Consider the following 26,758-nt stretch of genomic DNA (forward strand, 5'->3'; position numbering starts at 1 on the left):
GATACACATTAAAGGTTTGTGCACTTGTCACCATGGCTAGGTCATAGCAGGTGGTCTCAATAAATGAGAGCTGTTGCTGCTCAGGTGTGGAGGCTTTTTTTTAAATAGATGTCAGTATCAGTTTATTATAAACAGTAATGCGAAGATAAGAGCAAATCCTAACCTTATTGGGGCTCCTGAATCCTAACAGAACCAGATTTGAAGAAAGGAATGCAGTGAGAAAAGGAAACAAGGTGAGTCCATATCATCTAGGGAAAATTTGTTGGGAGATGGAAGCCTGAAGTGCATTCGGGTTAATTTAAAGTTGAAGTAGGGTAGGTGGGAATCATGGCAGGTCTCTTAAATGAGTGATTAAATCAGAGTAAGGTGTTAACAGATTTTGGCTGTTTAAGAAATGTGGTGAGGAAGAGTAAGTAGTAAGCAGTTAGAGTGGCTTTTAGCATATTCCCCCCACATTTTAAATGTGTACTCCAATTGTGTATTTATATAGAAATTGAAATAACATTGCTATCATCAGTCCGAGTATTCAGGGTATTATTTTAAAAGGGAAAATTATGCAGTCAACATTTTTTAACAGTTTGATTCATTCTAAGAGGCCTTAAGAATGCAATGCTTAGTAGTTTCCCTTTTGATTTGTAGATATTCCGTTAGAGACATTTATAGGTATATATTAATAGTTCTGGGCTTCCCTGGTGGTTCAGATGGTAAAGAATCTGCCTGCAATGCAGGAGACCTGGATTTGAACCCTGGGTTGGGAAGATCCCCTGGAGAAGGGAATGGCAACCCACTCCAGTATTCTTGCCTGGAGATTCCCATGGACAGGAGCCTAGCAGGGTCCATGGAGTCACAGAGAGTCAGGCAGGACTGAGTGTCTAACACCATCACAATGATAGTTTTAATATATTCTTCCCTCATCTTAAAGATTGGAGCATCTCGTCCTGAAGACCACAGTTCTAGAAGGCTGTCAAACCAGTCTGGAATTCAAGGGAGGACACAAGGCCATGGACCGGGGTAGTGTGGCTTTGGAAATTGACAAAAATAGGGTTCACCTGTAAGTGGTAGTGCTTCAGTGGCTTAGTGGAGTCTGACTCTGCGACCCCATGGACTGTAGCTGGACAGGCTCCTCTGTCCGTGGAATTTCCCAAGCAAGAATATTGGAATGGGTTGTGATTTCCTTCTCCAGGGGATCTTCGGCATCTAGAGATCAAACCCACCTCTCCCACACTGGCAGGTGGATTCCTTACCACTGCACCACCTGGTGGGGACTTTTTTCTACGAGGCATAGGATCTAGATCATCTCAGTATCAAGAATTCCTTCAGTCTGGGCAATTTTTGAGACTTCTAGCAAGTTTGATAAATAGTATTACAAAGGCAACAAGGATGCCAAGTAGGGAAAAGGGGGGCAGGGGGAGAGGAGGGCATGGAGCAGACCTATGTTAACAGTGACGGCCAAGGTGGGAAGAAGTGCTGATTTATGACAAAACCCACTGAAAAAATAATTAATTAAAAAAAAAAAAGAATAAAAATAAAAACCAGAGGCGATGCGGGCGCCCTACCCCACACCATAGCTGCAGTACCTGCTTTACTGCAGTTCTCTCAGGCGCTGTTGACTGGTCTGATTTTACTCTTTCTGGCTCTACTTTCTCCTACCATGCCTCTTAATATTCCAGGTCTATGTAAATAACGTTCTCCCCTTGTAGGGATTGCAAAGGAATTGCTGTGGAGCGTCAACGACCTCTGATTACTAGGGCGGGGTCTACGATTCTTCACCCTAGGAGATCAAATAACAAGGTGAAACACCTGTGGGCAGGCAGGTGGCCGCGCCGCCCGCTGCGCATCCGGGGCTGGTGGGCGCGCACGGGGGCTGTGCGTTTCTCCACTCCCCCACCCGCTCTCCGCGAGCCCTTTAAGGCGCCGGCGCGGCGCTTGCGTGTAAGCGCGAGGCGACTACGTGGCCGCACTCACTGGGCGCCCTCCGCCGAGCTGCTGCGTGGCCATGGACATAGGCGCCGATGAGTTCGAGCAGAGCCTCCCTCTGCTGCAGGAGCTCGTCCAGGGCGCGGACTTCGTGGGTAAGGCCCCGGGACCCAAGGCTTTGGCGCCGGAGCCGGCTGGCCGGAGTGCCTGGGGAGGGTATGGTTCTTGGGCGGGACCGGGCGGGAGAGGTGAGGCCCAGCGGGGTGGTCTCCAGGCCGCAGGAGACTCAAGCAGGGACCCTCGGAAGGACAGAGGGACTCCTCAAGTTTGGGCAGTGGGATGTGGGTCAGCAGTTCCACTCGTAGCCCCGTGTGGTCCGGGTGGAATGGGGTGGCCTGGCATCCTGGCTTTGACTCCCTTTGTTTTCCTTTCTCGACCTCACCTGTCTTCTGGAGTGCCAAGGAGGTGAGCCAGGACTTCTGCCACCTGCAGCGTTTATAGCATGAAGAGCCTTGCGGTGGTCTGTGCCTGGGGACTCTTGTCTGTTTTTGCCTTCCCTGCAGGTCTGGACATAGAGTTCACGGGCCTGCGTTCTAACCTGTCTGGGCCCCAGCAGATCAGGTAAAGCTAAAGCTGCCTTAGAGTGGAGCTGGAAAGCCTCTTTTCTGCCCTGGTTGGCCAGTGTTACTTATTAGCAGGCACCCTGTTGGCAACAGGCAGGCAGGACAGCTTTTTGTGCGGGGCTCTGGGGTCCTGGCTGGCTTTTCACGAAAGGCAGGTTCCCTAGTTGTTGTAACAAGGAAAGCGCTGCCCTGGTTTGAGAGCTGCTAACCCAGTGTGGAGGCTGCTGCCTTGATAGCATCTCCTTGCCTCTGGACTGAGACGTCTGTTTTTCCACAGTCTGTTTGACTTGCCATCAGAGTGGTATCTAAAGACCCGTCAGAGTATTCAGCAATTCACCATCTGTCAGATCGGTGAGTTTAATCGTCAGCTGTTTGTTATGAGTTATTGAAAAAAGAACTTTTATTGTCTCTGTGTTTCCTACTGAAAAAAACTGCTTTGGCGCCGTTCTGAGACACTGGCTGTCATTTTGCATGCTCGTTGGGTTTTTGGCCATGTCGTGCGTGTGAGACCTATCTCTTCAGAGTGAGCAGAAACTTGATCTCCATGACAGAATCAACATTAAGGCACTTGGACCATCTTCCAGGGGAAAATGTGTATGTTTTCTTTAAACAAAAATCATACATGGCAAGATCATACTATAAATATGTTGTTCTGCATCTCCCCCCCCCCCCCCAAAGGAATTTAGAGCTCTTTCTATATCAGCTTAAATCAGCTTATAAAGATTTCCGGTTCAGTTTTTAAAATTTGTTTTTAATTGGAGGAAATTACTTTAAATTTTGCATTGGTTTCTGCCATATATCAGCAGGAATCAGCCATAGGTATATGAATGTCTCCTCCATCTTGAACCTCCCACCCCATCCCTCTAGGTTTTCACAGAGCACCTGATTTCAGCTCCCTGTAACATGCAGCAAACTTCCACTGGCTCTCTACTTTACGTGTGGTAATTTATTTGTTTAGTACTCCTAACTGTGTATCTTTTGGCTCTGTCTCCTAATGATGAATGCTTTGGTTGCCATTTGTATGTGATGAAACAAGGTTGCATTGGCTGTCTTAGCTCTTATATATTACTGTGCACTCCTGAGTGTATGTGTTTGGTGTACTTGTAAAGGACCGAAGTAAATATTTTAGGTTTTGTGGGTCATTTGGTCTACGTATGAAGTTACAACAACTCAGTGCTGCCCTTCTTAATGAGGAATCAGCTGTAGTCAATACATAAATGAATGAGCATGGCTGTATTTCAGTAAAACTTTGTTTTAAAAAAGACAGGTCCTGAGATATTTTACTGATTTTTGCTTTTCCTGTGAATGAGTGACACCTGTGTGTGTTTGCTCTCTGTTTGCTGTTTTCTTATTTATTTATTTTTGGATGCGCTGGATCTTCATTGTTGTGCGCGAGGGCTTTCTCTAATTGCAGTGCCCTGGGGCTGCTCTTTGTGCATCCTTTGAAACACAGGATGCTCTTGTTGCAGACCATAGGCTTTTAGTTGCCCGAGGGACGTGGAATCTTCTGAGACCAGGGACCAAACCCATGTCCCCTGCATCGGCCCGCAGATTGTTAATCCACTGTACCACGAGGGAAGTCCTGCTATTTTTCTGTTGTGATTGTTTTTCTTAATTGTGAGACCTCTTTGAAAGTATGGAAAACAGCAGTTGAATACGTTCATATTGTTTTCCCCCTTCTTCAGAGTCTTTCACTTTGTGATCTTTTTAATAATACAGACTTTTTAAAAGTATTCAAATGTATAAATCTTCATAGATTTTTAGTGTTTCTTCTTGTTTTAAAACTATAAAAGTGTCTTGTAAAACAACTATACTGCAATAAAAATGAAAAAATAATAAAACTGTAAGTGTCAACATTCTGTGTTTGAACAGCCATTCACAATTATTTCAGTAATTCGTGTGTATTACAGTTTGACAGTTCTCATGTTTTGACTCTTTCCCTTCCTCCCTTCATTCCTTCCTTCCTTTGTTCCTTTTTTAGAAGTTATCCTAAAGCCTATATAGTAACGTTGGGTGCAAAGAACTGACTTAATTTGATACTCAGAGAAGCAAGAACCCCATTCCAGTGCTAGAGGGGATATGTTCAGAATGCTTTTTGAGTTAGCTTCCGGTAGCTTTTCTCTTGGTGTTCATTCTGTCCACCGTCATTCTTCTAGGATTGTCTGTGTTCTCCAGTATTGAAGGCGAGTCGAACAAGTATGTATAAAGACCTTTGGCAAAACGCATGGCTCTAGCCTGTTTCTCTTCTCCACCTGCTCCCCCTTCAAATTCTGCTTCAGGCTCTGAACCCCTTTGGCCCTGGATGCTCCATAGTCTCTCCTGCTTCCGGGCTCTCCACCCTGCCTCCCCTGTAGATACCGGCTGGTCCTTCAAGTCTCTCAAAGCAGCAGCATCCCTGGGGGCCTCTCCCAACACCCCCGGACCTTCAGTGCCTCTTTCCGCATGTCCTCTCCTGTGTGTGTCTCCTGAATTGCGGTCAGCAGTGTTATAATGCCGGTGACGTAGCTCCTAGGCCCCAGCGGTCCGCCCCACCCTCGCAGATGGGGTCAGACTGTGCCTTTTCTCATCGGCCCTCAGCACCAGTCATAGTACTTGAAACACAGGTGGCATTCAAATATAGCGAACCCTGGGATAATGCAGGGTTTGAGCTGCCTGGGTCCACTTACACCCACTAAATACACACTAGGGTCCTGTATGATCCCCCGTGGGGTCTGTGGGTGCAGAAGGCCTGTGGCTAGACCCAGGGCAGGCTCTAACTTATACTCAGATTTCTGACTGTAGGAATGACTGGCACCCCTAACCCCCGTGTTGTTCAGCGGTCAGCTGGACTTCTCAAGGGGAAGGAGGTCCCCACTCAGAAGCCTGCTCCGTGAGCCAGAATTTTAAGTGTTTTTTGTCTTTTTCTCCTTCTGTTTGCTTTTGTTTCTAGGTATGTAGCTCATTCATGTAACTTCTTCCTCTTCCCTACGACATTTGGGGTTTTGGACTCAGAGTTCTCTTTCCAGGCTTCCAGTGTTCAGTTTTTGAACCAGTACGGCTTCGACTATAACAAGGTATGGCCTCAGAGGAGGGGGCCCGGAGGGTTGAGGGGCTGGGTGTCCACCTGGTCCGAGTCCGTTTCCTGTCGCCCTTCTGACTTATCCACGTACAAGCAGACAACCGAAGGTTTCTTTCTCTGCTGTTGCACAGAGGATGCTGCTGACTCGTCTCCTGTTCTCTCCCTATCTTTAGTTTCTCAAAAATGGAATCCCCTATATGAACGAAGAACAGGAGAAGAAAATTAAGCACAACATCCTGACTGGGAACTGGAAAGTTCGCAGGTAAAGCCCCTTCTCCGGGTGCTCTGTGGGGTTCTTTGTTGTTGGTGTGTTTCTGGCTTTGCAGGGCATGGTGACCTCACACCATCCCCTGAAGCTGGGCTTAGCCACACATGATAGCCCGAAGTGCTGGTGATGCCATTCCTATGCCTGAGATCAGAAACCTCTCATTGCATTGCGTGGGATTTTAGTGTTTAAGATGAAGGGGCAAAAAAGAACTGACTCTTAACTTGGTCCTCAAAGAGGCAGGAACTCCATTCCAGTGCTGGAGGGGGAAATGGCTCTGTGGGAGTTGGTGTGAGAGCCTTAGGGAGTTTTCAAGGCAAGTCACAAGTAACCTTGACCGTGTGGCCCGGCTTGGGCACGTTGCCCCATGAGTTTGATCCTGCTGTGTTCCCCAAGGGCGGGGTCTCTGCCCTTTCTCCTTGGCCTCCAGTACCCGTTGTTGGATGTGAACCCGGTCGTGCTGTGAGGCTTGGGCTAGACCTGCTCGGTGGCCTTGTGTGCTGGAAGGAGCCGGCCACCAGGGCCCGAGTCTGCTGAGCCTGTTGTGTGATTCTGAACCAGTCCTTTAAGCTCCTTGGGCTTTCGATTCTTTGCCTTTATCGGGGAGAGGGTTAAATTAGATAGCTTTTAATTCTGGAATGTTATGATTGTCTGGCCCAAATCATTATGTAACGTTGGAATTGTATCCTTGTTCATGGTTTTATATAAAAATACCGCTTTGGAAGGGAAAAGCAACTTGAATTTTTAATCTCCTGTTATGTTCAAACGTTGGAGAAAAGGTTTTCCTTTTCTCCACATGACACAGTGTTCTTGTATTTCTAACGCAGGAGAAGATGTACTTACCAGAGTTCCTTTCTTTTCCGTTCTTCACCAGATGGTGCTTTTCCACCTCTGAGGAGGGGTGCTGAGGAGGCAGGCCCATTAGGGTCTCTTAGTGCTGGCTCTCTCCCAGCCCCGTCCCCCACAGGCCGGTCAGCAGGAGGGTAGTGCCCCTGTGGACGGACCGAAGGGTGGGCGCCAGGTGTTTGCATTCCTCTTGCGACACAAGACTCGGAAAAGAAATGGTCTTTCTGGGGTCCGTTTTCTTGCCAGGATCACAGGGTGAAAACGGGCACCTTCAGAATGCCCTCCCGCATTAGCGTTTTCTCACGTGCCCATTTTCAGCTCTCTGGACAAAGACCAGATCAAGGTGGTGATTGACGAGGTGACGCGCTGGCTGGACCTGGCAGAGGAAGGGGACTGGATGACCCTCCCTGGCATTGCTGGTAGGCAGGGGGTGGCCCCCCGACCTGGGAGCTGGCAGTGTGACCTGTGGGGAGCATCCCTTCACCTCCGGTGGATCCTGGGCCTCGGCTCTGCAGACACATGGTCCCTGTGATTAGATGGAGCTCTGACCTCGAGTGGGAGGTTGGAGGGCTGTCCACCTGTTCTGAATTTTAAGGTTGAGGAAGTCAGGTTCCACTCAGCACCATCCTTCTCATTCCAATCCTCAGTGCCCCGGGGACTCTTCCTTTATTAACGAAAGCATGTTAATCTCTGAATGTTCCCCACAGTGCATTGTGGGATTGCTGCCCCACATGCGTGGTTCTCAGCCTTGGCCATTGGACCCCAGGGGTCTCTGAGACCCTTTCCACGGGGTTCATGAGGTCAGAATGGTGGTCTAAACACCGCTCGGCTGCTGCTTGCCCCTGTCCTTGTGCCATCACACTGGTGGTCCCGCAGCCCCTGTGAGTGATGCCCCTGGCACCTCCGCACAGGTGGGCGTGGGAGCATCTGAGCACACAGCACTCATGTCATTTGTTACCACTTCCGGTTTGAGAAAAATTCTGACTTAAGAACCTTTTGAGTGAAATAACAATTCTTAGTTTTATTAAATTTCAACATTTCATTGCTCATCTTTTACAACATTCTGTGTATAAGTAGAAGTATGGAGGAAATAAATGTGCATGAACATGGCTGCTGCTTCCTGAAGTACAGTGGTTGTCTCAAGTAAAAGCACTTGGGCAAGATTTTGTGTTGAGAGCTGAGTTAGCTGCCTTTTACTTTTTAAAGTTTTTTTTAAAGAATGTAGTTTTTTTTTTTTTCTTGGACATGCTGTGAGGCTTGTGGGATCTTGGTCACCTGAGCAGGAATTGAACCTGGGCCCTTGGCAGTGAAAGCAAGGAGTCGTAATCACTGCACTGCCAGGGAATTCCCCGAAGGAATGTAATTTTTACTTGAAGGAACTGACTGGTTATTTTGATGTGGGTATTTTCAGTCATCTTCTGAAGTGAAAAGAGTAAGCCTTGTCTTCAGGGACACTAACTCCCAGTGTGTGCTAGAGATAAAATTTGAGCTTTCAGTCAGAAACTGAAATTTTAGAAGACTTCATCTCTCACGATTAGCTCGACAGCTTTTGAGACCTTTCTGATGAGATCAGTGACCACATGTACAAGTGTCTCTTGATGGCATCGTTTGATATGTGAGCAGTTGGAAGGTGGTGTGTATAACTCAGGAAACCAACATTCTCCAAATAACCAGTGTGTGGTGTCACACAATCGTAGGCAAACGTGTAATGGGTTTACTATTTTTCAAACCTTACCATTTTTAGTTTCATGTGTATGGTTTTAATTTCTGACATGGTGGACATCAAGACCTGTAACCCACACACACAAAGCCTCTCTGGGGCCCTCCGTCTGAGAGTGGCCCTGAGATCAGAGATGCAGAGAAAGCTGCCCTGGGTCATGCTGGGCCACCCCGTCACTCGGCCTGGGGACAGCGAAGAGCTGTCTTCCCACATGCTCCCTCCATCTCTCTGCTGCTCCTCCCCGCGAGGCTTCTGAGGGGAGGGTGGGCTGCCCTGCCAGGGTCTCTGGTGGTTCCGTCAAGCTTTGTTCCCTTGCTGCAGGCTTCCAGGCCTTTGAGGTCCAGCTCGTGCTGAGGAAGGCCCTCCCTGACATCTGGACGGTGCTGAGAGACCAAGGGGTGAGTTCCCACCTGGAGGGGCCAGCCCCCTGGGAGACTCCATCATTTCTCTCTCCTTTGGCCAAATCTGGTCTCTGTGAAAGGCTTCTTCCACCTGCTCTTTCCCTTTTGACACGAGGGACCGCTTCTTCGGCCCCATTCCCAGGATGCTCCATGCTAAGTCCCTCCAGTCGTGTCTGACTCTTTGAGACCGCATGGATTGTAGCCCGCCAGGCTCCTCTGTCGATGGGATTCTCCAGGCAGGAATACTGGAGCCGGTAGCCATTTGCTCCTCCAGGGGATTTTCCCGACCCAGGGACGGAACCCGTGTCTCTTACATCTCCTGCATTGGCAGCAGGTTCTTTACTACTAGTGCCACCTGGGAACCCCAGAGAGGCCTCTGGGCTTCTGCCTGGTGGCTCAGTGATGAAGAATCCACCTGCCATTGCAGGAGACATGGGTTTGATTCCTGGTCCGGCAAGATCCCGTGTACCACAGCCGTGGAGCCTGGGAGCGTTCCCAGGATACGGGAGCTTGTCGCCTCCTCTTGCTCTCAGGTGGTTGTGAAGAAGGTGAGTACACAGCACCGCTGGTATCTTGAGAACACCTCCTGTGATCGAGAGAGCTGCTGGAAGGAGAAGATCCTTCTCTCTGCGAGGGGCTTTTCCGTGTTCTTCCAGATGCTGGTGAAAGCTCGGAAGGTAGGGAAAAATTTCTCTCTCCTTGGTCTTTCACGGTGTTTTGTATCTGACTCTAGATACTAATGAGTCCTTCAAGACTAAACTCAGATTCCTTGAAATAAGTGATTCCTTTTTGTTAACTAACTTTGTGGATCTAACCTTGCTTTTATCAAGTCATGATAGACTAATGTGGGGAAAGACTGTCCCTCTGAAATTTTACTATTCCTTTGCTCCTTTTGGGCACACAGGTATTTCAATAGGAATTGACTTAAAACTGCTTGGGGACTGTGTGTTTCTGCTTCACAGCTTAGATCCCAGTGTGGCTGGGGCCTTGAGTCCCTCTGACCCACTGGTTTGCCTTCCTAGCATTTAAGCAGTCAGGCTGCCTTTCATGGGAGTGGATTGCGCATGGGGATGGAATTACCGTGTTGTCAGAATGCAGTGGGTTCTAAAGCTACACCCTTTGCCAGAGACAGCAGTTAGTCTACAGCGTTTGTTTTATTTTTAAAATTTCATTTCTCTCACCTGTCGATTTCCTCCAAGTAGCCCTTAGTGGGACACAACATGATGATGGATCTGCTGCATCTCCACGAGAAGTTCTTCAGACCTCTCCCAGGTAGGGCCGACCCGTCCCTCTCCTTCCTTTGACCTCAGCTCGCCATCGGGCAGGGGGATCGGCCCAGCATTGTGTTCCTGAGGCAGCCCCTACAGTCATTGGGTTTCCTGAGAGGTCGGGCACATCTGTGCCTGTTACTGTTTTCCTGGAACTGGGTGACTTTCTCGGGGAGAAAAATTTATATTTGACCAATACTCCTCCCCACATTACAGAAGTTGTTCAGTCTCATTGTCAAACTTAGTGAAATCAGAGATGTGCAAGGGAGACAAGCTACCTTTAATCACAGCTGTAATCCTAACACTTTTTGCTTTTTCTTCTGTTTTGGCTTTTCCATGGGCTTCCCAGGTGTCGCACTGGTATAGAGCCTGCTTGCCAGAGCAGGAGATGTAAGAGACCCGGGTTTGATCCCTGGGTTGGGAAGATTCCCTGGAGGAGGAAATGGCAACCCACTCCAGTATTCTTGCCTGGAGAATGCCATTGACTGAGGACCCTGGCGGGCTACAGTCCATGGGGTTGCAAAGAGTCGGACATGACACACACACACATAATCTTAACACTTTTTGCTCCTTCCTTTGTTTTGGCTTTTACATATTTGACCACATGATGTATTTTATTCCTTTTGGTTTTCTTTTTCCCACTTGCCCAAAGCATTAATTTATGTCCTTAACCTGAAATCATTTCTGTGGCCACATGGTACTATCTAATGGCTGTCCCTGTCTTTTCCATGACTGATGCTGTTGGACGCACTGCAGTGTGATGGAACATTAACAGCCTGCATTCAAGAGTCACGCTTGAATCCTCATTCTGTCCCTTGTTACCTATGATCTTGAGCAAGTTACTTTAATGTAACTGTTCTGTTTCCTTGTCTGTAAAATGGGGGTGATAAAAGTATCAGTATCAGAATTGGGGATTAAATGAACTAACAATGCACAGAGAACACTGTTATATTGTTCAGTCACTCTGTCACATCCCACTCTTTGCAACTCCATGGGCTGCGGCACACCAGGCTCGCCTGTCCTCCACTGTCTCCCAGAGTTTGCTCGAGTTCATGTCCGTTGAGTCGATGATGCCATCCAACCATCTCATCCTCTGTCACCCCCTTTCTCCTCCTGCCCTCAACCTTTCCCAGCATCAAGGTCTTTTCCAGTGAGTTGGCTTTTCACATCTGGTGGCCAGGGTATTAGAAAACACTAGCATAGATTGAAAGGGGTAAACAGTTTCCTTGAGATTTCTCTAGGATCAGTTTGAGCATCTTGAGAGAATTGGGGAAGAATTAAGGGTCAAATAATCACTCCCCCGAAACTAAGCAGACAGGCAAACAAAGAAATTGCTGAAACAAAAGCTGTGGCAGACAGGTCCCTGGAGGCAACCACCTGGCTCCTTGGTGAGTGATGTGCAGGTGCTTGAGGTGGTGAGTGGTCCAAGGTGGGGCAGATGACCCTCTTACCTTGTGGGAATCCAGAGTTAGTGCCTCAAACCGGGAAATTGCTGAGCAGTGTAAGCTTTGTTTAGAAATGGTGGGAATACACACCAAAAGAAAAAATTGAAGATCATTGTCTTCGGGGAATAGAAAATGGGAGGTTAGTGAGAAGAGGGTGAGCAGAGAGATTTCAGTTTTTTTTTTTTTTTGCAGTGAGCCTCTTTAAAAGGTATGCAGTATAATTTTGACAAATATTCAAATTAATAGGTGATTTTTATCAAGGCACTTACAGTTTTTAACTTACTGGATTTTTCTCTGAACAGTTATTAACAGATTTCACATTTGCCTTTTCAGTAATATCTCTTTCTCCCTTTTACCCCTGACTACAACTTTGCAAACTGCATTAACTAAGGTTGGTCATAGACAGTAGTCTGAATTTAATGGAAAACTGTTCGACTTCTGCTGTTACAAAGGGTGATGTCGGGTTGGTTTAAGATTCAGAAATCCATAATGATTAGGAGCAAGGATGTTTTCAATTCCTGTTTTGTTTCATTTGCTTTATTAACCAGTGTTGGTGACAAGCTAGACTGGAGAATTTCTTCCCATTTTTACCAGTGAACTCACTTCTGACTATCTGGGTCTTTGCCTTCAGAAAGCTACGATGAATTTAAGCTGAATATCCACAACCTATTTCCTGTTCTCATTGACACCAAGAATGTGACAAAGGATATCTGGAAGGTAATTAAACTCCTTTGGGAAAGGAACACTTCATTAGTCCCAGGAACATTTAGCTTTCTCACTCTTTTTAGACATTGTTCTGTGAACCCTTTTCTCATATTTTATAGCTAGTGTTGTTTCTTTTTTTTTTTTTTTTTTAATTTGACTACCTGTGAGTCATATTGGCTTATGTGTGATCTTTTTTTCTTTCCCTCATTCAAGTTCTCACGCTTTGACTTATGGGTGTCTAGTTCATGGGCTTATTTAGATGGGACAACAGAACAACTTATTCCAGAGCTTGGTAGATACCTCATGCGTGTTTTTGATGTGCTTAAAAGTTGTCAGGGTTGGGGGCAGGGACCCCGCTTGAAAAACTTTGCAGTGCATTCAAGTCGTGGAACTTCAACCCAGATGACAAAATCATCCGAGAAGGTAAATACTGACACCTGGGCCGCACCTTTAGCTCCTGTGGTGCGGAGGGGCTGGGAGTGGCATTTCTTCAGCTGCCGGGCGACTTCTGTTGTCAGCTGGGGTTGTGCACTGCCCACGGAGAAGGGAAGCATGCAGCTAGTTAAGATCCCACTTAAATGTTAAACTCAGGAACCGATCAGTGTTTTAAACAAAGCCTTAAGCTGATGCCACAGACCTGGGACCGGGTTACTTGGTACGTCTTTGCCCAGGGACACACTTACTGCTTGTACCTATATTAGTAGCTCTGACGGTGTGCTGTGATGCTGCCCGGCTCCATGTAACCGAGTCATAGGGCAAAGTGGGGAGGACGTGGGGGCTGATCTGAGGGAATGAGGATAAGGTGAACTCTAGGACTTGGTGACCTGACAGGTCCTTAGACTGCCCAGTGACCATATGAGTTCTTGGCCACAGTCTGATGCCTTGGAGTCCTTAAACACTTGTCTTTGAAGGGAAATGGTATGAGTTGTGTTTGTAGCAGTTTTTTTTTTTTTTTTTTAATTTTTTACTGGAGGACAATTGCTTCACAATATAGTGTTGGTATCTGCCATACATCAACATAAATCAGCCACAAGTATACACATGTCCCCTCCCTCTTGAGTCTCCTTCCCATCTCACCCCTCTAGGTTGTCACAGAGCACTGGGTTGAGCTCCCTGGGTACACAGCAAGTTCCCATTGGCTATCTGTTTTACATATGGTAATATGTTTCCTTGCCACTCTCTCGATTTGTCTCACCCTCTCCTTCCCACGCTGTGTCCACACGCTGTTTTCTCTGCATCTCCACTGCTGCCCTGCATACAGGTTCGTCAGTACCATCCTTCTAGAGTCCACGTGTGTGTGCTGAGAGACAGTATTTGTCTTTCTCTTGCTAGCTTACTCCACTCTGCAGTAGGCTCTAGAGTCATCCACCTCATTAGGACTGACTCATGCATTCTTTTTTTATAGCTGAGTAATATTCCACTGTATGTATGTATGTATGTATGTGGCAGTTTTTTTCTAGGCTGGGTTATTGGGTCCCAACCAAGTATACTAGGTACTCTGTCATCAGAATTAGGGAATAAGGGCAGGTGTGCGTGAAGAGAGAGGCGTTATGGGAGGACCTAGAGTTTTCAAGGTCATTTTTAATGGCCATTTGGTGATACCTGAGGGTGCTTGCATGCTCGGTCGTGTTCGACTCTTTGTGACCTTGTGCACTGTAGCCCCCAGGCTCCTCTGTCCATGGGATTCTCCAGGCAAGAATACCAGGGTGTGTTCGACTCTTTGTGACCTTGTGCACTGTAGCCCCCAGGCTTCTCTGTCCATGGGATTCTCCAGGCAAGAATACCAGGGTGTGGGTAGCCATATCCTTCTTCAGGGGATCTTCCCAAACAGGGACTGAACCCTAGTTTCCTTCTCTGCAGGCGGACTCTACCACTGAGCCACCTGGGAAGCCCATTAAGCAGAGAGGAAACAAAACCTCAAGTGTCTTACTCTCCCTCATTTGTTTTCCATGATTACAGGAACTCAATTTCCCAAGGGTTTCAAATCTCTCAGAAGTTTATGAAGTCCTGAACAGGTAAGGAGGCTGTTTTTGGGCGGCTGCTTAGAGAGCAGGGGTTCCCAGCTGGACCAGTTTTGTTCCCCAGGGCACCTTTAGCAGCACTGAGACATTTTGGTTATTTCTGCTCAGGGCACTCCTGGCACCCCATGAGCAGAGGCCAGGATGCGCAGGAGAGCCTTCAACACAGAGAATTCTCCAGTCCCAGATGTCACTGGTGCCGAGCTGAGGACCCTGTTCTAGAGGGGAGGGAACCTGGGAGGACTTAGATCTGTTTGATTATGTGGTGTTTTCTCTTGGCCGGGGTTTTATTTCTCCTGTGATCTGTTTGATTATTGGAGGTGATAAGCTCCATGGGAACAGGTTTTATTCTTCTTTTGGACTCTTTCTCTTGGGTCTAAACAGTGCGAGGCACAGTAGGTGCACATTAAACTCCTGAGCGACTGAATGGACCTGGGACCTGGTCAAGCTCCTGACCTTCCCACAGGAAGGGCGGGCGTGCTCGGTGTTGACCCCCCGCTGGCATCTGACACCATGGGCCCCCCTCCCCCTTCCCTTCTGTCGAGCCCACTCCCGGATCTCTCTTATTTTCTGGTGAGGCTTTTCATCTTTTCTCTGCGTGCTCCCGTGTCATCCCTTATCTCTCGAGGGTCCCTCCGCAGCTCTCTTCTTCCTCCTAACCGTGTCCCTGGGTGACCGAGTCCACCCCGTCAGCCTCAGTGACCACTTCCGTCCCACCGGGGCTCCAAACTCCTGCTTGGTGTCTTCCGTTGTTCCTGCCCCACGAAGCCTGCAAGCACCTTCTCGGTCCCCCTGTCCCCCTGTCCATCCGTCAAGCCTGCTCCTGTGTCTGCAGCAACTTCTGCCACTTCCCGATGGCACCTAGCGCTGGGCTGATGGCATCTGTGCAGGCGCTGAATCTAGATCTCTTGGGCTTAAACCCCAGCTTTGCGGCTCACTGGCTTTGTGCGTGACCTTGAGAGAACGGCTTAACCTCTGCATGCCTCAGTGTTACCACCTGAAGAGAGGGAGTCATTGCATGGGATGCCCACGCTGGCCCTGAGGGTTACACAAGCTCACACGTGGGAGGGGAGCTGGGGCCATGCCCTGCGTGTCGTCCACACTTAACGGGACGTCCACTGCCGGGGCAGATCCACGGCCACCTTGCAGCCCAGGCACATGCCACTTGACAAGATGAGGAAACTGGGCTTCACAGCTACTAAGCGGATAGAGAGGTGCCAGTAGATTTTGTTGGGAATCAAATGAAGGGAAGATTTCCCTGTTGAGTGCTGCCCTTGTTCACCCACGTGCCAGGACCACGCCCTGGAAAGCATCCTGGAGCCGGACTTCCCGTATCTTCTAGTCTAGTCCTGTCAGTTTTACTCTCCTAATGCCCTTAAACTCTGTTCCTTTTTCGGCATCCTCAAGAGTCATTGCCTTCACTGAGGCCTTTACCTTTTATTCCCGTGATGTCGGTAGCTCCTACCTGGTAGCTGGGTGGCCTGACCTGCACTGTTTCCTGAGCTGAGCGATCACCACTGGAGTGACCTTCACAACGCGAACTCGACTGGACCGTGTTTCTGGTCTCTCTTCCTGCGGCTCCTGAAGCCCCCGTGCATCACCTGAACGCTTTCCTGACCCCCGCCCTTCACCCCAGGCTGCAGCCACACGTGTCTCGGTGTCACGGGTCGGGGCTCGCCCTTTCTGTTGGGTCTCTGCCTGCTCTTCTCTCGGCTCAGAATATATGGTGCTTCCCGTTCTCCACTCAGCCTGACCAAGTAACGGGGGCTCAAGGCTCTCCTGTCAGACCAGCACCTTGGGCATTGCATTCCTAGGATGCGCTCGACAGTTAAGGCCCCGAGGGCAGAGCCGGCCTGGAGTTGGTCCCAGCGCCTTGGCTGGGATCACACGTCTGGTAGATGCTCAGAATGATGCAGGTGGAACTTCTCGCGTCGCAGTTCTTTGATCTGTCCTGTTGCCTGGTTACAAAGACCCATCTGCCCATGCCTAGATCCCTGGTTTTTGTTTGCTTAAGTTTTACTTTATATTTGAACCACAGTTTGTTGCGATTTAGAAGGAGTCCCGGTCCTTACTGTGTGTGTGTGTGTGTTCACACGTGTGCAGTCATGTCTGACTCATTATGACCCCATGGCCTGTGGCCCACCGGGCTCCTCTCTCCATGGATTCTCCAGGCAAGAATACTGGAGTGGGTTGCCATTTCTTTCTCCAGGGGATCTTCCCGACCCAGGGATTGAACCCGTCTCTTGTGTCTCCTGCACCGGCAGGCAGGTTCTTTCCCAACTGTGCCCCCTAGTCCCAGTAGGAGGAGGGAGAGGGGAGCACACGGGGAGACTGTTTTCAGTGAACGTTCTTTACCTTTCTTCTCTCCTAGTGACTTGAACCCCACCAAGAACTCTGGGCCGGTGATCATTCACGCCAGCAGGTGTGAGAAGTACGGTAGGTCCCCTGGACCGGGCTCCCGCGTGGTCAGCTTGGCTTTGAGGTGCTGGCGCTCAGGCCTGTCCCCACACGGAGGTGTCGGGGGGCCGGGTGGGGCTTCTCCAGCATACTGTCCGCATTGTAACGCCTCCCTCGAAAGGAGCAGTCCCGGGGGCGTCGGTCTGTTGGGAAGCCCTCTGCTTCCTCCTTCCATGGGTGCTCTTGCCACGAATGGTGGGGAGGCGTGTCTAGGTCAAGGTGGCCTGAGGCTGGGACAGGGGTCCTGGTGTCTGGAGGAACAGCCGTGGGTCGGTTGTGTATGCACGGCCGACGTGGGTGTGGACCTGAGGTGGGGGTGCCCTCTCCCAGGCTGCATTCTAACTGCTGTCCCTCGTGTTTCTGGGAAAACCCTGCAGTGGAGACCAAGTACCCCCACGAAGCAGCGTACGACGCCTTCCTTTGCGGGTCAGGTGAGCGCCGCCGCCCCCTTCCAAGGCGGGGGACTCGCATCGTCTTTGCAATAATCCCCCCACCGTCCCCGGCCACACCCCCCCCCCGCCCCCATTTACTTCCAGGTGGGCGGCCCCTGGGAAATAAAGCCTGAGTTTGCATGTCACAGTAAGGCGGTCGGGTGCGCCTCGGTGTCTGCCTCGTTGCTAGCTTCTTCTCTTCCAGTTCTGTTGAAGGTGGCGCATCTCCTCCTGTGGCGGGTACACAGGTGAGTGTCGCGCTCGTCCTCTGACCGCCCGCGGTCGGCAGTAAGCCGGGGCGCGGGGCGCCCACGCTCTCCCAGAGGAGGAGGGCGCGCGTGTTGTGTAAACGGCACATTCGTGGGCGCGGGCAGCTCGCCTCCATGGCCGGCCTTCCCCCTCACTTCCCCGACCCCTGGGCGGGTCCCTGCCCTCCTGCCTCTTCTTCTGGCCGTGGGAAAAGTCCCTGTCAGGCCAGGGCGTGGGAGAGGCTCAGGGTCTAGTCCCCGCCCCGGTAATCCCAGCACCGTGTGCCCACTCCATCTATTACCCTCTTATTTCCTCACACCGTGTGAATCACGGTGAGCTGAAAAGACAGAGCGTTCTGGGGAACAGATAATCCGTGCCCGGGTTCACAGTCAGGCTGGGGGAGAGGGCAGGGACTTGGAATAAGGCACCTGCAGGGGAGGTTCTTAAAAGCCCAGACTGGGATCTGAAATGCGTTTTCTAAGGGTCTCAGCCTCCCGGACGCCTGCAGGGCTCGGCGCGTGGGCACCAGCTGCACACGTGTGCCTCACACTCAGCAGCACCACCCTTGCCACACACGTGTGCTTGGTAGGATAGAGCACGCCTGGGGCAGAAGCCGAACAAAGTTGTGTTCTCTGGGGCTGACTTAAATGTTTTCAGACTGTACCCTGTTCGTCTGGGTACTGCCTGTACTTGTCCATTTTGGCAGAGGATGCTATGTTGACAACCCGTTCCAGTATTCTCTCCTGGAGAATCCCATGGACAGAGGAGCCTGGTGGGCCGTGGTCCATAGGGTCGCAGAGAGCTGGACACAACTGAAACGACTAAACATGCACGCACTATACATAGAAATAGCCTGTGGCACACCGGTGTGAAGCTTGTAGCTTAAGTGAGATGCTGATAAGCTTAAGAAATCCACCCCCTCCCTGCCCCCATTTCTGTCTTCCCTGCTCCCTGACAAAGAGGAGCAGTGGAGCCTTTTGGTGCCCTGGTCCCTGGGCCTGGCCTCCTTCATTTCTTTTACTCCTCACCACCTAACCACCCTCCTTGGTGTCGAGGGGCTCCGTGGCAGCCCAGGCCTGCCTGACCCCACAGGTCGTGCTTTCTCAGGCGTGTGGCGGGGGCTGGTGACAAAACCAGGCCGTGGGGGAAGGGACGGCCCTTTGGACAAAGTGAGGGGTGATGCCCTCTTGAGGGGCGGCAGAGGGGGCCTTTCTCTCGTTCTCTGACCTGTGGCTGGCGTTTGTCAGCCCAGAGGTGTTCACCGAAGTGTCGCCAACAGATGGTGACTCCTGGACGCTCCGCCTGGGCTGGGGCTATGCTGAGAGCTTGCTGGTTGTGGGGGGGGACGCCCAGCCACAGAAGCCCTAGAGCTTGAGAGGGGGTTTGAGGGGTGGTGTCAGGCAGCACCGACCCGCTGTCCCCAGGCTCCGAGGTGCAGCCGAGGACCAGACACGGCACCTGTAGGCTGAGCGCCGCGGGGTTTTCTGCCTTCACAGCGCTATTCCCATCCCCGAGCCCAGCTTCCCCCTCTACCTGGACGTGCTGGCGCCCTACGTGAACCAGGTGAATCTTATCCGAGCCGGGGTCCCCAAAATCGTAAGTAGACTTCACTCTGCTCTTTGTAGGGGACGGGGACAGGCTCGTGCTAGGATGCAGCATGCTCCTCTGGGCTCTCTTTAGGGCTTGTGACAGGAGCCAGACTCAGAGTTGAGAAGGGTGCTCACACTGAGCCTGTTGTTTTTTTTTCTCGTGTTTCCCTGCCAGAAGCAAGGTGACCTCGCCTGTTCCTTCTTCCCCCCCCCCCCCACCACCTCCGACAGACAGGGCCTTTCCTAGTTTCTCTTTCAGGATGTTCAAGCTGGGTGGGTGGTCAGTCCGTAGGAGCTGTGGGAAATCTCTTCTCCCTGTGTTCTAGAACAAGCTGGGTGGGTGGTCAGTCCATAGGAGCTGTGGGAAATCTCTTCTCCCTGTGTTCTAGAACAAGCTGGGTGGGTGGTCAGTCCATAGGAGCTGTGGGAAATCTCTTTTGTTTCCCCTCCCTGTCTTCTAGAACTTTGCAGGCCCAGACTCCCCCAGCATCCGCCCCCCCATCCTCATCCTCACCGTCAGGAGGTGGCCGGGGGTCAGCGAGCAGCAGGTCTACCGCGAGTTTCAGAACCTCTGCAAGTTCGACGTGAGGAGGCTCACACGGAGCCAGTTCCTGCTCATGACCAATAAGTTCAAGGAGTAGGTGCCTGGGTTCTCAGCCGCCCTGGCCCCCGGGGAGCAGGCCCGGGCCCGCATCCCTGACCGCGCCCTTCTCTTGGCAGCACGCGGAGCATCCTGAAGGAGTATAAGTGCCACCCGACACTGCGAGTCTCCCTGTACCGCTACTGGAGACACTCCCCGAACATCAACTGCCTGCTACGGTAAGTGGCCGGCACGGAGACTGCCTTGCGGGACCCGTGGTCCCGAGTGGGGCGAGTTGACACAGCTTGCTGGCTGGAGTGTGTCGTGAACGGGTCATAGACGAGCACGGTGGACCTCTTTGCAACCCCCATGGACTGTAGCCCACTAGGCTCCTCCGTCCATGGGATTTTCCAGGCAAGGGTACTGCAGAGTGGGTTGCCATTCCCTTCTCCAGGGGATCTTCCCGACCCAGGGATCAAACCCAGGTCTCCTGCATTGCAGGCAGACGCTTTACCGTCTGAGCCACTAGGGAAGCCCCTCCTATAGGGATTAGCAGATTATTGCTCGAGCATCTGCAATGCAGTGACAACCCACTCCAGTGTTCTTGCTTAGAGTATCCTGTGGGCAGAGGAGCCTGGTGGGCTGCCGTCTGTGGGGTCACACAGAGTCGGACACAACTGAAGTGACTTAGCAGCAGTAGCAGTCCTAGGTTCCAGGGCTTCATCAGTGAATGAAACCCAAGCCCCCGTTCTCACGGAGCTCGAGTTTTAGTGGGAGATAGCAGACAATGAACAGGTGAACTGCGTGATCTGGTAGGTGATGAAAGAGAAATGAGCAGGGTCAGGAGGCAGGAGGGGTGGCCTGGAGGGAGGCTGCTCTTTGAAGGGGAAGCTGGGGGCCCTCGTAGAAGACTGGCAGGGAAGTGAAGGGAGTGAGCCAAGCGCGAGGACAGCGGAGGGGCTGGCGTCCGTCCAGGCAGAGGGGGTGGCGGGGAGGGGCCCTCGAGTGGGGCCTCCTAGTGTTGTTGAGGGGCAGCAAGAAGCCACCGAGACAGGACGGAAGGAGCAGGAGGCGAGGCCGCAGAGGCTGGCAGGTCTCGATGGAGCGGGGAAGCTGGGTCTCCATCGACCGTCCTGGCAGAGCAGTGGCGCGTCGCTCCTCACTGAGACACGGGGGACATGGGGCAGGAGTCATCAGGAAGCCAGACCCCCTGGACACACGGTTCGGTTGCAGCTTAGGCTCCTTGGTGACAGAGGGGTGATGGGGGTGGTGGAGGTGGGAGCCGATAGACAGGAGCAAGGTCAGCTTTAAATCCGGGGTGTGCCGCCTGAGCACCGGGGAAGATGGGATTGCCCTTAACTGAGCTTCAAAGGTTTCGGATTCCTGTTAGGGGCCAGATCTGCTGAAAACCACATCATCGTCGTTGAGTTGGCATAAAAACTACTTCTGTGTCAACCGCATGGTGGCGGCGGTTTAGTTGCTCAGTTGTGGCCGACTCTTGAGATCCCATAGGCTGTAGCCTTCCAGGCTCTTCTGCCCATGGGATTTTCCAGGCAAGAATACTGCAGTGGGTTGCCATTCCTTTCTCCCTGCAAGCTGCATAGTTGACATATAAGTAGTTCTTTATATTAGAATCCGAAGAAAGTGTTCGTTGTGGCTTGTGTATGTGTTAATGCTACTTGTTGTCTGTTTATAAATTAAACCTTTCTTGCTTTGAAATAAGTGTCTTTTTTTTGTAGATGTCATAGACGTCATATGATTAAGATATATTTATAGATGTTCCTTTTGAGCATCTACATATATGAAGTTAGAGAAAAGTTAAATAATATAACCATGGGAAAATAATATAATCTGCAGAGACAGAAGCCTGGGCAAATGTTTCAATAACAGGCAATGAAACTAGCAAAACAGGCAAGATATTTTGGTGACCACTAAATTTAAATGAAATCCTCATACAAAGTCCCATTAAAATAAATGCTGAAAATACCGGAGAGAGAAAAAACGGCATTGTTGAAGAAAAATGCTTGGCGGCTCAGCAGTCCATTTGCCTCTCCTCCTCCAACGTAAGCCACCAGGGAAGATGCCCTCTGCATCCCAGGGCCGTTCTAGCCTCCAGAGAATGTGGGTGCCAGAGGAGGACAGGAAGAACATAGCATCCGGGCGAGCGGAGGTGGGGAGGGAGAGGGGGCGAAGGCCACACCAGCCTCTCTCCCGCTGGGCACGACCGGGGCCTCCGCGCGGGCCAGGCCGCTGACCTGGGTCCTTGTCTTGCAGGGTCTGCGGCATCGTTACCACCTGGGCCTTCATCGCGTTTCTCCTGGGAGGAGCTGGCCCCTGAGGGCAGCGAGGCCGCCTGCAGCCCCGTCCCGTCTCCACACGACCCCCAGCAGGGCTGTGTGTTTACCTCACATCCTCCGTGCAGATGGATCGGTCCCGTCCTCACAGGGAACTGTGTTCTGTTTTCAGCGTGAAAAAGTCTGTCAATATTATCACTGATAAGTCCTTTGTTTGTGGCCCAAACATTTCTTTCTATAAATGACTGAGGGGAAGTCACGTCTCCTGGGCGTTTAAGCTCACATTCCAGAGTGTCTTCTGAACAGACAGCTAGGCATCCAGCGGAGTTGGCCGCTGAGCAGGCCAAAGGCTCTGTTATTTCTGGGAGAGAAATCATTAGCCAATCAGTTGACAGGGATTTAGGCCTAAGAAATGGCCCGAGTTTTAGTAAAGGGGAAAAGTAAAGCCAAGTGTCCACATGCATAGGTGCTGATCTGTTTTTATTTTGAGGTTTCGCTTTGGGGCTTTTTTTTTGTTTTCTGGGTCAAAAGTAGTTTTTATTGAGGAGAAAAGACCTCAGCCTACAAATGTGCTACTCGTAGTTAAAATTTTATGTGTTTAAGTTGCAGAATATAGTATTTCATAGGTTAGAAAAGAGAACAGTTAATATCAGAATCATGGAAAATGCTATGCAGAAGAAGTAAATAGGACATCGTATCATTAGATTTATGTAGTTCAGCTCTAGTGAGTATAAAGGCAGGTTGATTTTCCTTTTCGTTTATATGTTCACTGACTTGGCAAATATTTACTGAACTTCTATAATGCCTAAGATACTAGAACATGTCTTTTGGATGTTTATGGTAATAATCATTTAGTTTTTGTTTTTTAACTGTTTCTATTTATAAAATTATACTTGGCCTCTGATGTTTTGCTAAGAAGTTTCCCCTCAGATAAATAGGGGTAGAGCAGGCTAAGGTTTTATGACCCATGTTTGAGATAAATATGATAAGCCCTAAAGCGTTAATGTTCACTTTGGAAACAAAGTGACCTGTAGCACAGGTGTGTGCCCCGAGACAGGTAGGATCAGATTCTTTTCTTTCCTCAGCAGTGCTGTGCGCTTCACGTGGCTTTATCGGAAGCTGTTCTCTACTGGGGGTTGAACTCAAGAGCAAAGCCTTGAGCTCTGTGCGAAAGAGGTTTCTTCCTCTGTAAAAGCAGAAGTGTTAGAGATGGCAGTCACCCAGAAGAAGAGCTGGGGAGAAGCCGTCCCTTGCTGTCCTGGGGTGTGAGTGACACGCTCTGACCGATGGGCTGCTGTCCCTACAGCCTTCCGGGCAGCTCTTGTGTTCAGACCAGTGAGACGCTTCCCTCGGTCGGGGGAAAAGGGCTTTATCCATCTGTCCACACAGCATCCTAGGGGGATGTTTTTCTTTCTTTTATTTGGCCGCACCAGGTCTTAGCTGTGGCATGAAGGGACTCTCAGTTGGCAGCATGTGGGATCTAGTTCCCTGACCAGGGATCGAACCCAGGCCTCCTGCATTGATAGCACTGAGTTTTAGCCACTGGACCACCACGGAAGTCCCGGGGAATTTTTGTTTTGTTTTTGTCTTCCTGTTGGATATTCCTTTGTGTATGCAACGGAAAATTCCCACTGTTTATGGGCTTTTGGGATCCCATCTCACGGATGTGAGCCCTGCAGTCAGTAAGCAAACCTGAGAAGTGAAGACAGACTTCTCAGCTGAGCCTGTACAGTGACCATGTTGACCTCCCAGGGTCAGGGCCTGAGCACTGAGCTGTCTTAGTTCTGCAGCGAGAGACCCTGTAGTGGTTTTATCAGACATTACTCATTTGCTCATTTAACTCTTTGTCTCTTCGTAAGTTGTTGCGGAGTCCCTGCTATGGGCGCCCTCACTCAGTAGGGCCTCCGTGCTGCGGTCAGCATCCTGCCGTCCGTCCATCCGTGGGGACCCCAGCTGGCTGCACGGTCTGCTGTCCCTCCTGGAGGAGGCTTTGGTAGTGGGATCTGAGCTGCTCAACCCATGACCTCGATGGGTTTCCGTTTACTAACTTCCCTGAGGCGCCGCGGCTGGAGGTGCCGAGTCCGGGAAGCGCCCTGCTCCTACCACCTCCCGCCCTGTGTCCCCAGACAGAGCCTCGGGGTTTGGGGGGCAGCTCTGGGGCTCTTGTCCCCACTCTCTCCTCAGCTCAGCTGGTTCTTCATGTCGGGGCCTCTTGTGCCGCCCCTTCCCCATCATCAAAGGCAAGAACCAAAGCGAGAAACAGATAAACCGGATCCCCTCCCGTCTGTGTGTATCTCACGTCTCCCTTACCCGCTCATTTGCTGAGAGACTTCTGTCGTTTCCTTGTCTTGGCCGCGGTGAATAATGCTTCAGGAAACGGTGGGTGTGCACATCTCTCTTTGATGGTTTGTTTTCATTTCCTTTGGATGTATACCCAGAAGTGGGGCTGCTGGATCATATGGTAGTTTCATTTTTAATTTTTTGAGAAACCTCGGCGTTCTCCATAGTGACTGAACCAGTTTACAGTCCCACCAGCAGTGCACATGGGTTCCCTTTCCTCCACATCCTTGCCAACACTCACAACCTGTTGTCTTTCTTGATAATAGCCATTCTTATAGAGGTGAGTTTATCTCCTTGTCTCATTGTGGGTTTGTTTGTTTGATTTTTTTGGCTGTGCCACTGGCTTGTAGGATCTTACTTAGTTCACTGATCAGGGATTGAACCCAGGCCCTGGCAGTGAAAGCGCCAAGTCCGGAATCCCAACCCCTGGACCATCGGGGGATTCTGTCATTGTGGGTGGTTTTGATTTGCATTTCTCTGACGTGGCTCAGTGGTAAAGTACCCACCTGCCATGCAGAAGGTGTGGGTTCAACCCCTGGGTCAGGAAAATCCTCTGGAGAAGGAAAATCCTCTGGAGAAGGACACTTCCAGTATCCTTGCCTAGGAAATCCCGTGGACAGAGGAGAGAGGCAGGCTACAGTCCACGGGGTTGCAAAAGAGTCCGACACAACTTAGCAACTAAACAACAAAAAAAACGACGACAGTTAGTGATGTTGAGCACTTCTCATGTACCTGTTGGCCATTTGAAAGTCTTCGCTGGAAGAATGTCTATTTGGTTTCTCTGTCTGTTTTAAAATTGGACTGTTCGTTCTTTTCTTTATTGAATTATGTCAGTTCTTTATATATTTGGGGGTGTTAACCTCTTATCAGATACAGATTTATCTCCACTCTCTGAAAGCAGAGCTTTACTATGAAACCTTCTGAAAGCCCCAATGGAGCAAAGTAAAGAAGCAGTTACCTGAGGACACATGTTGCTCGTAAATGTCCTGATAGATGGGGATAAAGCACAAATGCTCAGAGACGGTGTGAACCATAGAGTGGAGTGCTGAGGTGCTAGAGTGTAGCTCCTGGGGGAGGAGCCTGGTGATGCCAGTCTTGCTCTTGAGGTGACGCTGCCCCTAGGACGTCTCGCTGCAAAACAAATACTGAACGCTGTCTCTGCTTTTTATGTTTTTCCATAAAAATGAAAAACTTGGTTCCTTTCAGCTAGGAAAATCAGATACTAATGTAGGCCTTTCATAAAAGCAAAGTGGCTTAAAGCCACGTAAAGCAAATCTTCAAAAAGTGGGGGAGATCTGTCCATGGTTGTGCAGCTATTTCTCCCATTCTGTAGGCTGCCTTTTTGTTTTGTTGATTGTCCATTTTGCAGCGCAGAAACGTTTAAATGAGATGTAGCCCCACGTGTTGATTTTTTTTCTCTTTGTGCTTTTAGTGTCATATCCTAAAATCATTGCCAAGAGCAGTGTTGAGAGGCTTCCTCCTCATATTTTCTCCTGGGAATTTGATAGTTTCAGGTCTTAGGTTTAAGTCTGACCTCCTTCGAGTTTCTTTTTGTGTGTGGTGTAAGATAAGGGATTCATTTCATTTTTCTGTTGTATTTAGTTTTCCTAACACTATTTGTTGAGACAACCCTTTCCCCATTATATGTTCTTGGCTCCCTTAACAAATATTAGTTGACCATATTATAAGATCTTAATTTTATCTTTATCATTCATTATAAGAATTCATGCAAGTCCTCTAGAATGTTTTATGTAGTTAAGAAGGGTAAGGAACTTTCCTGGCGATCCAGTGGTTAAAACTCTGTGCTTCCACTGCAGGGGGCCCAGGTTCGATCCCTGATCAGGGCACTAAGATCCCGCATGGCACAGCCAAAAAAGGGGGGAAAAAAACAAATTAGTGAATACTTATAGATGGACATTTCTTACAACTTCATATCTGTAGGACTTCACTGGGTACCCTCCCTACTCCTTGCAGCAATATAACTGCTGTGGAAACAGAACTAGCATTCTTACGGGTCTGAGCAGACAGGGATCCCCATGAGAGTTGGGGATGAGAAGGCAGGGGACTAATGTACAACCAGAACTGTGGGCTTATTTGGGCATGTAGAGTCTTACTTACCTGAAGGCCTGAAAACTCCACTTTCTACTCCTGGAAGAAATGAGCTAGTCTTACCTTTAAGATTGCCACATGTTAGTTTTGATCCATATACTCTGCTTTTGTGTCCTCTGATAAATACAATGTGTGAAATTTCTAATCTGTTTTGTCCAGTATTTTGTTTAAGTCACCTGGCATCGACATTTGCCTTGAAGATCATTCTGAACTTTTTGGTTATTGCGGGTGTCAGCACTCCAATCTCTACTTGATCTTTGGAAGAAGTTCAAGGGCAAAGATCAGCAAGGCTGTAGAGCTGTGTGGGTGATGGCTGAATATTGTGATGTTATCTTGGGCAGAAAACAAAGGAACTTCATTAAAATCCCTTCAATGCTGCCTCGTAGAAATTCAGAATGTCATGACTTTTAAAAACAGCCTGTTTAATTTGGGGTGATGGCTCA

General features: G+C 49.9%; 1 protein-coding gene across 1 annotated transcript; it reads left to right on the top strand.

Moving 5' to 3' along the window:
- The first annotated feature begins 87 nt into the window (after positions 1 to 87).
- Positions 88 to 26,460, top strand: PNLDC1 (PARN like ribonuclease domain containing exonuclease 1). The gene is made up of 19 exons (XM_061130221.1): positions 88 to 2,072; positions 2,481 to 2,538; positions 2,818 to 2,891; positions 4,697 to 4,736; positions 5,470 to 5,593; positions 5,772 to 5,860; positions 7,028 to 7,128; positions 8,751 to 8,827; positions 9,364 to 9,507; positions 10,033 to 10,102; positions 12,175 to 12,260; positions 14,208 to 14,263; positions 16,638 to 16,702; positions 17,101 to 17,154; positions 17,360 to 17,402; positions 18,900 to 18,999; positions 19,454 to 19,629; positions 19,713 to 19,811; positions 21,847 to 26,460. The coding sequence occupies exons 1-19, from the start codon at positions 1,997 to 1,999 to the stop codon at positions 21,908 to 21,910; spliced, it is 1,596 nt and encodes a 531-aa protein (XP_060986204.1). The 5' UTR covers positions 88 to 1,996; the 3' UTR covers positions 21,911 to 26,460.
- The last annotated feature ends 298 nt before the right edge of the window (positions 26,461 to 26,758 follow it).

This window comes from Dama dama, chromosome 26, assembly GCF_033118175.1.
Source record: "Dama dama isolate Ldn47 chromosome 26, ASM3311817v1, whole genome shotgun sequence".
Taxonomy (NCBI): domain Eukaryota; kingdom Metazoa; phylum Chordata; class Mammalia; order Artiodactyla; family Cervidae; genus Dama; species Dama dama.

Bases quoted from the DNA above. Each gene is read 5' to 3' on its own strand.
- PNLDC1 (XM_061130221.1), top strand. From the start codon at position 1,997: ATGGACATAGGCGCCGATGAGTTCGAGCAGAGCCTCCCTCTGCTGCAG. The intron at 2,073-2,480 runs GTAAGGCCCCGG...CCTTCCCTGCAG, and splicing joins CCAGGGCGCGGACTTCGTGG to GTCTGGACATAGAGTTCACG. The intron at 4,737-5,469 runs GTATGTATAAAG...TTTTGTTTCTAG, and splicing joins ATTGAAGGCGAGTCGAACAA to GTATGTAGCTCATTCATGTA.